The following is an 11,837-nucleotide window of genomic DNA, read 5'->3' as shown; positions in this document are numbered from 1 at the left end:
CCCAAGAGAAAATGTTTGCCAACATACCTGAAGGGATCTACAAGTGAGTGCAACCCAGAGAAGAGAGGGCCTGTGTGCCTACATGTTTGCCAACACAATAGCAACTCCAACAGAGCGCAAGTGTACAGAGGGCCAAAACGTCTCTGCACTTTGTTGCCAATCTAAGAATATCAGGAGACAGGACTGTGACTTTCTCCCTTAGCCTGTGGACCCGAGTGCATCTGTCCACCAATGCTTCATGTGCCTCCCCGGCATACAGCGACTTTAGGGCACATTTGCCTCTATCTCTACTGCTGATGCCCCAACAGCACTTTTCCTTAAGCACTGGATCAAAAGAGGGACAGCTACCAGCCCAAGTGGTGCCTGGGCAGTGTAGCACCCCCTAAAATGTGGCATTACAGAGCCCAAAGTGAACTCTACCTGTAGAACTGAGTAAGATACAGAACAGTGAGACTTGGGAACAGGCATGCATCTCCACTTTAAAACCGTACCCTTAGTTTGAACACGGGTACACCATAGGAACAGATGCAGAATAAATGGGCTACTTACACATATCACTTTTCATCTCAATAATACTCCCTCTTTCACTTTATATCACTCTTAAAGAAACTTGGGAGACATCTTCATTCGGATGCCAAAAAACACACATTTTGCATACCTTGTAAGTGCAGTTCCTTCCTCTCTATTCTTCTACTCCTAGGTGGGGCTAGTCTCACATTTCTCTCCTCTATACTCATTATTACCCCACTATAGACTGAGATTCTGTAAAATGACAATGCCCATTGCCTATAAATTGAGTGTCAAGCTGAGCTTAACACCTTTGCTTCACAGAGTTAACCTAAAGTACTAATTTACAAGTGCCATTTCTTGCCAATTCCATCCCACTATCTGAAAACATTTTACGCACTGCAGCTCACATCAAACATCTTTAATGAGTGAATATTTTACAGTGATTCCATTATAAAACTGGCTCAACGTTCAAGGTTTCAGAAACATGCCTGCTTATATGGAGAAGGAGTCTTCCCTCCTTACTCGAGGATAGCAACTTTCTTGAAGAGACTGCACAAAATTACAAGAGCCATGTTATGTGGCTCAGGATAGGGTTCCTGGTTGGTTCTCTGCTGCATCTTCATTGCTTCGGTTTCTCAGAGCGCAGGGGGAGATACCACTCATTGGGAGGAGTCCTACGCAAAGCCCACACTGGCTCATGTCTCTTCTTCTCTTCAAGGCGGCTCTGCTCGCTTCTGCATAGCGCCTCCTACAAGGCAAACAAAGTAGAGACGACTGAGCTCACTGCTGCAGACCATTACTGATTGTGTGATTAGTACATCAATGCCAAAGCTTTGGGTAACTGTGCCTGGTAGATTAGAGGTAAGGGAAGCCTAATTTAACCTACTTGTAAACCTCAGGTCAAAATGATCATCTTTTGAAGGAGACTTGTCCTCATTATTATGTGTGTTTTATTTACGTAATGTTTAACCTTGCGGGTATCAGAGCGCTTTACAAACTTACAGAGAGAAGAGCAATAATAACAATATCATAGTCGAAAAAAAATACAGAATAAGATAGTACTCCAAAAAGGAAGGGTGCGCTTTACGTTGTGCTGAGAGCAGAGGAGATGAACCAATAAAAACAAAAATATCACAGTCATGAAAACTTCATGAACAGGCAGTGTCGAGAGTAGGGAGGGTAAAGTCAGGACTGCTAACACTAAAGTAGCCGGTGAGAAGTAGTCATGAGTGTGATTGAGGAATCGGGATGGTGATCTTAGGATCTAGGGAACAAATGTGTTCATAAGGAGTACTTTGACTTCTTTCTTGAAGGATACAGTTGAGGGATTCATTAGGACTTCAGGGGGCAAGGTGTTACAAATTCTCAGGGCAACCCCAGAGGGGGACAACCTAATTGTTTTGCCTGAGAACACAAGAGCCTCACCCTGTTTAGAATGAGAAACATTTATAGAGAAATGTTAATAGGCATGAATGGTGCATGAGTGCAATAGATAATGAAGAGAGAGATTTGATTGACATATTTTAATTCTATTAAATATAGTTACAGTAGGGGAGTATAAGGTACTATGGACATTTAAATAGCCCTATAGGCACGGGTATATTTCAGCAGATGATTGGTTTTAGAAGAAGGGGCGAGCAGGAAACTGCTGAATTGGGAGGATTAGAGAGAATATGAAGTTACAGAAAAGGAGAACTAGCTTCCAGCACGGTTTTGGGGTAAAAGAAGTAACTGGATTGAAATAGACAAGAGGAATACTTATAATGTAGACAAAAACAGAGGGAAGGTATAAGAGCACTGTGCTGCTGCAACCAGATGCTCTGGCAGTTTGTCTGCTACCAATGTTTAAGTAAAGCGTTCTGGCCTTAAGGGGCTGGCACAGCAAAATCAGCTCATGTCAACATTTGAAGCTTCTTTGATGCATTATGAAAAAAGATGCAGCAAATATTATCCACAAACGGTCAGAATTTGCTCGGCATGTTACATGTACACGGTTTAAAAATCGAATCTAGATTTCAACTAAGCTACCGACTGATTTCTGCAGCGGTCAGATTGTCAAGACCGAAGCAGCATTTAGGTGATGGATGTCAGAAACATGTTGGGCTCTCCTCAAATGCTTTAGTCGGCTAAAATAATGTAATTGAAGACTGCTTCTGGCAAGGAAGGTGTTGAAAAGGAGGAGCAGCACTGCTGAGGGTATTACTATCATAAAGCAGGATTCAGATCCATATTTTTTAATTGAAAAAAATAATGATATGCAGGATGCACGGCCCTAATTCTGCACAATTTTGAAGAGGGGAAACGAAGGTATAGTCAAAATATATAAAACTTTCTGGATCATATGTACAGTGGGGAGGGAAAATGTAGCAGTAGAGGTGTGTAGTTCTAAAGCAAGGGGTCAGAAATGTATTTGGCCTGACGGGTTCATGATTGAAAATAAAGGGTCCTCTATTGCATAAAGGAGTGAGGGCAGAATCAGTAAACGAATTGGAAAAAAAATGAAAAATCCTAGTTTGGGAAGAAAAACAGGACATGAAACTCGGTAGGGTCTACATTAACCTAGCACACAGGGACGTGGGCCTTTTGGTCCATACGTACCCAGCTCTAGGGATCGAATATGCTTCCACCATTCATACCTTAGCTGCAGGGCTGTGTTTTTTTTCCCATTCCCGGCATGCAGTGTAGTCAGTTTTCCACTGTTGGCAAGAAGGCATTTCACCAAAGGTATAATAATAATGGAAACGATTTCGAAGGCTCTTGCAGTTCTTCCATTCAGACCAGTAATCGTCACAAGCACGTGGCGGCTAGGAGAAAAGATACATTTAATATCAGAAATAATATCAAATAAGAAAGACTGGCAGCAGAAATACTCTGAAAAAAGGAGGAGGTCAATAGGCAGCTGTACATTTATTCAAAGCCACTTTGGGGACTATTGGCTCTTTCTTGAAAGCCAAAATAAACCCATGGCATAGATAAAGCGCAGAGACAGACGGACAAGTGGTCTGCAGATCTGGACTACTACATTGAGCCCTGGGAACTCTTCTTGTTATAGCCCAGTATATCCATGGCTGTGTTGTCCTTTTCCACATGATCAGCTGGCACAGCTTGTATTTGTGGCATATACTTTCCCATATGCTGCATGCATGTTTAAAGCTAAAACACTGATTGTTATATTCTTCAATGCATTTTTCAGTTATGAAAATCAGAGTCAGTACAGGTGGACTCTACCCAGACCACCTACACTGAAGTACTTTACAGTGTTTTCTCTGTGTAGAAGGTTTGCTCTCAACGTTTCAATCATGCACCTGGCGAGTATCAATTTATCAATGGGAGTCTTTTAACTATGAACATCAAAAGTGAACTCATTTGAGATACTCTTGCCTTGATATTAATCCAGGCATTTTCTCTCACTATTCCTGGAGTACTGGGTTTGTCCACTGAGGGGCCTTCCTGATGTTGCAACGCCACAAGCTACAAGTTCTTCTCTTTATCAAGGACCATATCATCTTAGAATAAGCGTCTTTAACAATGTTTCCACCCATCAATCTGTCACTGTAATGTGTTATGATAAACATATGTACTGTCATGTATGCTCACCATCCATCATATCCAACCCATCTCTTTGTACTCAGCCTACCTGCTATAATGTCCTAAGTGCCATGTTCTGGTGCCATGTACAGTATTTCTTGTCAAAATGCTCTATTATGTGCTAAATTATAAACAGTAACAGATGCAAAAGGTGCTTCTCAAATTAGACTGCCAGAGACCTCCCCAGCTCCAGTCTTTTCATAAGGGGCTTTCTGAGATCCCTTAATATCTGCTTCCAGATCTTGAATGATATGCTTGAATTTGATAAAGCACAGCGAATCATACCAAGGAGGGTTTATCTCGGTGCTCATAAAAGTCTCCAGAGAATAAAACGGCCACATTTACCACATTTTTTCGAATTTCACAAAGCCTGCGCAACAACGGAGATGGAGAGGCAGCTGATTCCAGGCAGTAGGGGCCGTGAAAGAGAAAGCTTTGGCACCATGTCTAGCGGTGCAGACATGTGGGACTGTCAGAAGCTCCTTGTCGCTCAATCTTAAATTGCGGGAAGGCTGGTGGCGATGCAATTTAACCATTAGGTAGAGAGGGGCCTTGCCCATCAAGGACTTATGAGGGAGACAAGTTTTAAACAAAATACATTTGTGAATAAGAAGCCAATGCAGATCTCTCAAAATAGAAACCGAGGGAAGAGCCTGCCGTAAGATTGCTGACCAGGCCAGCAGCAGTATTTTGCGCCACCTGGATCTCAGACATTAGGATGTCATTAACTTTCATAAACAGTGCATTACTGTAGTCCAGACGGCTTATGACCAAGGCCTGGACCAGCGTTTTCCAAGCAAAAGATGGTAGCCAAGGAAAGACCCTCCTCAGGAATCTCATAGTTGCAAAACAGAAACCGCATAATGCCATGATGTGATTCTTTATGGAATGTTTTTGATTTAGTTAAACGCCCAGGTTTTTTGCAGCATGACATGGTGATGGAGCTATCCCCAGCTCCGCAGGCCACCACTCAGGGCTCCAAAGGCGCTGGGCTTTCCCAAACAGTAAGATTTCAGATTTTTCACCATTCAGCTGGAGACAGTTGGTGGTCATCCAAGTAGCAATTTTCCTAAGACAGACTTGGAAGCAGCGTTTTGCTTAACCAATATCCTGCCCCATCGACATGATAAGCTGAGTGTCATCAGCATATGAGATTACATCAAGGTCACAAGATTTAACAATCTGGGCCAAGAGGGGCACATAGATTTTAAACAAAGTCGGGCTTAGGGATGAGCACTGAGGCACCTCCTTATTTAATGGAAATACAGCGCCAATTTGAATGGGCCCAACATGATCGATTTTACAGCTCTCTCTGAAGTCTGCCAGCCACAGTACAGCCTTGCCTCCGACACCTGCAGCCTACTGATCAAAAATGCATGGAAAACTGTGTTGAAGCCTGACGAAAGCTTTAACTACACAAGCATGGCAGGGAAACCAGTATCCAAAGTACAACGTAAAATGTCTGTGACTGCCAACAGCGCAGTCTCTATGGTGTGAGCAGCTATGAATCCCAATTGGGAAGGATCCAGATCTTGTGGTCCTCAAAAAATGCCATAAGCTGCTTATGTGTGCAAAAAATGCCTAACACTCCCCTCTGATAACCCTAAAGCTGCTCGACCATACTACCATAAATAGAGCACTTTGGGATTTTTAAATCAAGCCCTTGTACACCGATAAGGGATACCTGGACACTCTACACAGTGTACCTCATTTTGGTACACTATACAGAGAGCCAGCTTCCTACATACTGGCACCCAGAAAAGGTGTGCTCTATGAGCTAAACACTATAGGTTGAAGTCTTTTTTTACCAAACATTACTGATCTGAGGTTCAGTAACTGGGCATGGCACTTTTAGCTATGCCCCACAGACATGAGAAGAAGCTAAAAGGGAGCATGAATTGAGGGCTGATGCTCTTGTTGAGCTGCATGCATACGGCTGATGCAGTACAGCTACTGTTTTTTCACAGAAATTAACTACTAAGTTGATTTCACACTATTGAAGCACTGGTGGAAGGCAGGAATACAAATGTGTTTCACAAACAAGGTCGCCAGTCGATTTTTGCTGGGTCGCAAATGAGCAATAAAGATGCCTTACCATTTTGTATTTATCTTGTCATATTTGCTTCAACAACAGAGGTCAAATGTCAGGCTATGTTTTCTGTTTTTAAAGTGAACTATGTGACAATCTTGCTGGGCTGCTGGGAGTGTGAAAGGAAATGCTGTACAATGCAATTTATACACATGTTTTAGAATATATCAGCTGTGAGGAAAGCAAAAATGAAGCACATTTTTTTGTAATTCTGAAATGTGACGGAAACAAACATTTTAATAGGATCAAAACAAATCATGACAATTTTACTTGGTGATGTGCAAATGGTAAATATTAACTGAAACCTGATATCCACCAATTATCATTTGTGAGCTATATAGTTTTATCCGTAAAACCGAATGTCTGTGGAAATGTAGCGACCATTTCAATGGAAAGTGTGCTGCTTGTATATGATAGTGCGCTACTGCATGATGCTTTAGCAATACATCAGTGATAGTGTGCTCCAAAATGCACCACTAGCTACATACTACACCCTTACCACTCACCTGCTGAATACATTTACTACACTGTGTGTGAATCTAGGACTTTTCACAATCCCTGGGAATTCAGTGATGTAATATTGATGTCAGCACCCCTAATCTGAAAATTTTTACAGCACCACAGGTGCTGAAGTATGTAAAGTTTCAAAACAAACCTCTGCAAGCTTTCCCAAGTAAGGCTCCTGGTGAACCTTTCAGTATTTTTTTTACAATGTTTTACTTCACAAAGCCATTTTACCAGAGAATGATCTCACTATACAAGATCATACAAAATCATCCCACTGGTGTACTACACATACAAATTGAGAATCATGGATGTGGGCTAAAGGCTAGAGCTGCTGACTTTAGATCTAGGGAGCAAGATTTGAGTTCCGGTGTCGGACCTGGGCAAGTAACTTTATCTCCTCTGCTTAAAATAATAAAATTAATCTGATCTTATGTAATGTAATCTGGAACTCATGTAAAGCGCTCCAATGCTCTTGGGCAGGGTTCGTGCTATATAATACTGCTATATATGTCACATATATGAGTCCAATTTGGGCCTCACTTTAACACAAAAATGGATATGAGGCATTACCTAACACTCTGCTGTGGAAGGAGATTTCAAAGTTGCTGAAATCACCCCACTCTGAAAAGTGTTCCCGCTCCAGTGCAGTTTACCATCTGCCACTGGTATGGGCAGATCAATATTTTGGCCACTATCCAATAAAGAAATATCGAAGAGCGTGGGTTGTGATATTTAAAAATAATTGCTGTTAGAGAGGAACACAAACATTGTAAAGAGTATGTTATTTTGGTAATTCACAGCATTTTGAAAGCATGTGTACTATTACATTAAAAATCGCCCAAGGCTTACATCCATTAATGCTAGATGGGTTTTGCGAAAGCTTATCATTCTAAAAATTGGGCCATGGTTCTGAAAAGTGCAGGAAGCACTGGTAAACAAAGTTTTATTGTTGCTGTTCATGCTCAATCCATCCATCTCCAAATACCTTTAAAACTGAAAAGTGTCAAGACGCCAGGACAAATGTCTAAAACAGGTAATATCCTGAGACACATGGTCCCCCTTTGGATGCTTGTGATGCACAAGCACCTCATTGTCAATTTTTAGATAAAGGGTGACCCTGAGAGAGCCAGTGGCTCTTAGCCTGACCACCTAATGTTGGAATGGATACGGGATTCAATTGAGTGAATGCATCACACGTGTGCACAGGTCACCACTGTACCAAATAGGGCCAATTTAAACGTAAGTGTTCAAGTGAGAACCTGCATTAATTGCAGAAGGTGCATTCATGACACCACACACTGAAAAGGCCTATTTCTGTAAGGGCATGGCGCTTGATCATGTCTGGGATATAATAGGGTTCTATCATAAAAGGCTTGGTAATATGGGAATCAGCAAACAGCTCACCCTGCTTTGGGGAAGAATCTTTAGGAGCAACTCGTATGGATGCCTTGCATGTCAAAAGACCTGATTCAGACAGGAGTCTCCTAATTTGTAAATTAAAAAAAATGTCTTCATTTTGGCTGTCTTCCCCCCTGAAATTGATTCTGCTTCCATAGAAATCAATGGGGTAAATACATTCTTTTATTTTAAAATCTCCCACTTTCCTTTTCTAAAATGTTGGCATGTGTGGGTTGACATAGTTCTCAGAAGGCAAAACTGGCCATTTGCTTATGTTTTGCTGTCATGTGAAGGTAAAGAGCTTGTGGGTGGGAAATAATTTGTGTAAAATTCTTAGTAGTCTTTTATAACCGAAAATATGTCTCTGATGCTTTAGTAATCTTGAAGAAATAATTTAGTCGGCTCTCAAATACTTTATTAATGATTTGTTCTAGTATTTGCGGTTCAAAAAGGAGAAAATGCAGCATTTTACACCGCTATTTACTAGCATATGATTAAAATACGTGCTAGGTTGGAAAAATTCTAGATAGGTGGCATCCTAGCCATTTGCTACCTCATGTATTTTGTTTGCTCACAATTGTCACTTTTGCCTCATGTAACTTAAAGTTTGCTTTTGTAATTTGTTCACTTGTAATTTTCTCATGTATCATTACTGTTCCTAATGTGAAGCGCTCTGACGCCTTCGGGGAAAGTCCGCGCTATATAAAAACGCACAAATAAATAAATAAAAATAAATAGGCAGTTCAGTCTGGTATCTGACATAGCATGAATTTCGTAGCAGGTGGATTGTTCTTGAAATAATTTCAATAACGTGCTTGGGTAAAAAAAGAAAAAGCTTTGTAATTTAAGAATTTCTCTTTTTTTTTAAAAAAAAAAACCTGCTTGGCAATTATTGTAGTAAAGTTGCCTCACTGCAGCCAGAACGGGTATTTTGGCCAACATTCATTTGCATTCTGAGATTGGTTTCGCTTGTTTACTCATTATTGGGGTGATCATAAACAACCCTGCTGGCGTATGCCCCCCCCCGGATTTCATTATGAAAGGGGGCACAAGAAATCAATGGGCACCCAAGCAGACAGTCCTTTATTTATGTCCATGCCACTCACCCTCCAGTCTCCTCGGTCTGCCATGCCTCCCCGGGAGCCTCCAGTGCCGCCGCAGCCAATAACAGCACGAACGTTTTTGCTTCCTGTTGCTAAAGTTTGACCAATTGGATCAACAGAACACGCTCCGCCTACTAGCTTTCTGCAGCCAATTAATATGCGCCTCAGCTTTTCTTGCCGGGTTGAGGTGGTGTACGAGTAATGTAAAGCTAGCCAATCAGCAATTGCCTTTTTCTGACTGGCATATTACTGAACGAATGGACAGTGTACATAAAGCTTCTTATTGGGTGAGAACCACAGCCAGGACGAAAGTCCCGGTGTCCTCCCGTGACCTTGTGGTCACATAGAAAGGGGACTGCATGATACAGGCGTCAATAAGGCTCTGCGTTTTTATTACATTTTTATTTTTACTGGATTAATTTTATGAAATGAAAATCAGAGAGCCATGTAAAATTAAAATCACAAATTTGTAGCGTTAGGCTAATGTTTGCCAATACGAAGGGAATTGTGATTGGTTAGTTGACAGCAAAGCAACTGGAATTATGAGGCAGGAGAGGGCCAAACAATATAGTAGGATTGACTAAATGATGCGGCAAGAAAAAGCAAATTATGCAGGGTAATGTGGCTCATTTGATTACTCCATTATTTTGTAATCTTTACACTTATTAACACTGTCTGGGCATTGGTTGCACCTCAATAGTACCAGTTTAACACCAGAATATATTGTGGTGTTGGGCCTGCTATAGTGCACAGTGCACGGAATAACAATTGTGGAGACACCATTGTGGTTCTGCATTGGCGCACAGCTGACTTCCTCAGCCACACCCAAACGCTTTTATTTGCAGCTTGCATGATGCGCTGCAATAAAACAAACCTGCGTGTGTGCATTACACCTCGGGGTGGTTTCTTCCTCCCCAATTTCAATAAAACAAAAAAAGCGACAACTTTGGAACTGGTTTGTGTGCCCCACCACCACATCACATTGGAATCAGTTTATCAAGTTGAGCTAGTCAGTGTGCTCCTCTTCTAGAGATGGCTCATAGATCACCAAGTGTTCCCACCGGGAAACCCTTCAACTGGTGAAGGGCACAGGATTGTCTCTCGGGTGGTATCTCGGATGGTCACGTCAACTTCAAGAGTTTTGGGTAGTGGATGTCTCCACTGAGTTGTCTTCAGTGGCTCTGTTAGATGTGATCGGGATCAACCTTAATCTGTTGGGACTGTCAGGGTCATCCGCATGGGTGGGAACAGTGGGGTGATGAAGTTTCCCAAGCATCATTCTGTGGCAATTGATGTGGTTTCCTCCTGGAATTCTCCTCCGGCTGTTTTGAAGAACAAGATGTTCCGGGTGATTACTTCGTTTCATGTACGAGCCATGGCACCTCATCACCTGATGATGACCCACAGATGACACTCAAACAGCAGACAGAACTTGCTTCCTGGATCTCAGGCTTTTACAAATACCAAATCACAGGCTGCATGTTTGAGGCCCAAGCTCTCCGACTGGTGCTGGCTCGATTGTTTGTCTCTCTCTTTCTGTGAAGAACCCTCACATCAACAATTGGGTCTGGCGTCCACCCGGGTGGTGAGGGATGGTGTCGGTCATTACCCGGTCCATGCTGGTGTTCCTGGGGCTTAACCTGTGGTGGAGTGTGGGGTCTGCTAATATTCTTGAAGGACTCTATAGATGGCTCTTTCTATGGGTTGTTGTTCGGCATGAGCAATGCAGATCACCTTGTTTAATGTGTGCATAAAGCGCTCTACTTTACCAATGGCTCGTGGCCAGCTGGAGGTTTTCTTGTGATGGTGGATAACGCATGACCTGAGGTAATCTGCAAATTCTTGGCTTTGAAATTGAGGTCCATTGTCTGTCCCTAATTCTTTCATGAGATCATGGGGGGGCTATCATTTTCTCCATTTTCGAGATAACATCAGAAGCAGTTTGGGATCCCACAAGTTCAATCAACAGATGCTTGGTGTAGACATGCTGTGCTATGGGATTCATAGAGCTGGTGACCCGGAGGCAGCCCAGCCCTGGCGGAAAAAGAGAACCACTGCAACGCGAAATGAGGCAACCTTAAAGATCTGCACTTTAAAAAGCCAGTGTAGAAAAGTGCCCCTTTTTGCATGGATGCCCCCCACTTTTTGCTTGACACATGATGCACTTTGACTTGGTGTGCCTTGGGTCCCTGCCAATTAAACATTTGCAAACATTTGTGACAAGAATTTTCAATTCTATTAAGGACACAGAGGTGAGGATTATGCTTCTCATTCTTTACTGTTTATTTTCACAGCAGCCAATAAAATAACACTTAATCAAACAACTACACTACCCATGAACATCTAGTGTCCTATAACAACCACAGAGAGTAGCCCTATATAAACCCTGACTTAGATAACCACGTCCTCTTTCTTTGGATGATTATAGAACAGTTAAGTCTGACAAGGTAAGCACTCAATCTTGTAGAACCATCCTTTGTGATGAAGAAATCCTTCACGAAACAAGACATCCTGAAGCCCAACGGGGCTAAACTTCTGAATTTGGGGATCGACCCCATGATATGCGAAAAACCCTTGGACAACTAGTCAAAAGATCGTACTGGATAGACACTTCAAATACACTAGCGCACAATTGAATAGAA

General features: G+C 42.1%; 1 protein-coding gene across 1 annotated transcript; it reads right to left on the bottom strand.

Moving 5' to 3' along the window:
- Positions 1 to 913: 913 nt before the first annotated feature.
- Positions 914 to 9,287, bottom strand: C11H22orf39 (chromosome 11 C22orf39 homolog). Its single transcript, XM_086944693.1, has 3 exons — positions 9,199 to 9,287; positions 3,147 to 3,314; positions 914 to 1,258 (listed from the first exon to the last, which is right to left on the bottom strand). Exons 1-3 carry the CDS (start codon positions 9,220 to 9,222, stop codon positions 1,130 to 1,132), a joined length of 321 nt encoding a protein of 106 aa, XP_086800819.1. The 5' UTR covers positions 9,223 to 9,287; the 3' UTR covers positions 914 to 1,129.
- Positions 9,288 to 11,837: the final 2,550 nt, after the last annotated feature.

This window comes from Lissotriton vulgaris, chromosome 11 (assembly GCF_964263255.1).
Source record: "Lissotriton vulgaris chromosome 11, aLisVul1.2, whole genome shotgun sequence".
NCBI classification, from domain to species: Eukaryota; Metazoa; Chordata; class Amphibia; order Caudata; family Salamandridae; genus Lissotriton; species Lissotriton vulgaris.
The sequence above is the reverse complement of the archived record's forward strand: the minus strand, read 5'-3'. Positions and strand labels throughout refer to the sequence as shown.

Excerpts from the sequence above, each read along its gene's own strand:
- C11H22orf39 (XM_086944693.1), bottom strand. The coding sequence starts at position 9,222 with ATGGCAGACCGAGGAGACTGGAGG. Across the intron at positions 3,315-9,198 it reads CAGACCGAGGAGACTGGAGG|CCGCCACGTGCTTGTGACGA; the intron begins GTGAGTGGCATG and ends CTTTTCTCCTAG. Across the intron at positions 1,259-3,146 it reads AACACAGCCCTGCAGCTAAG|GAGGCGCTATGCAGAAGCGA; the intron begins GTATGAATGGTG and ends TTTGCCTTGTAG.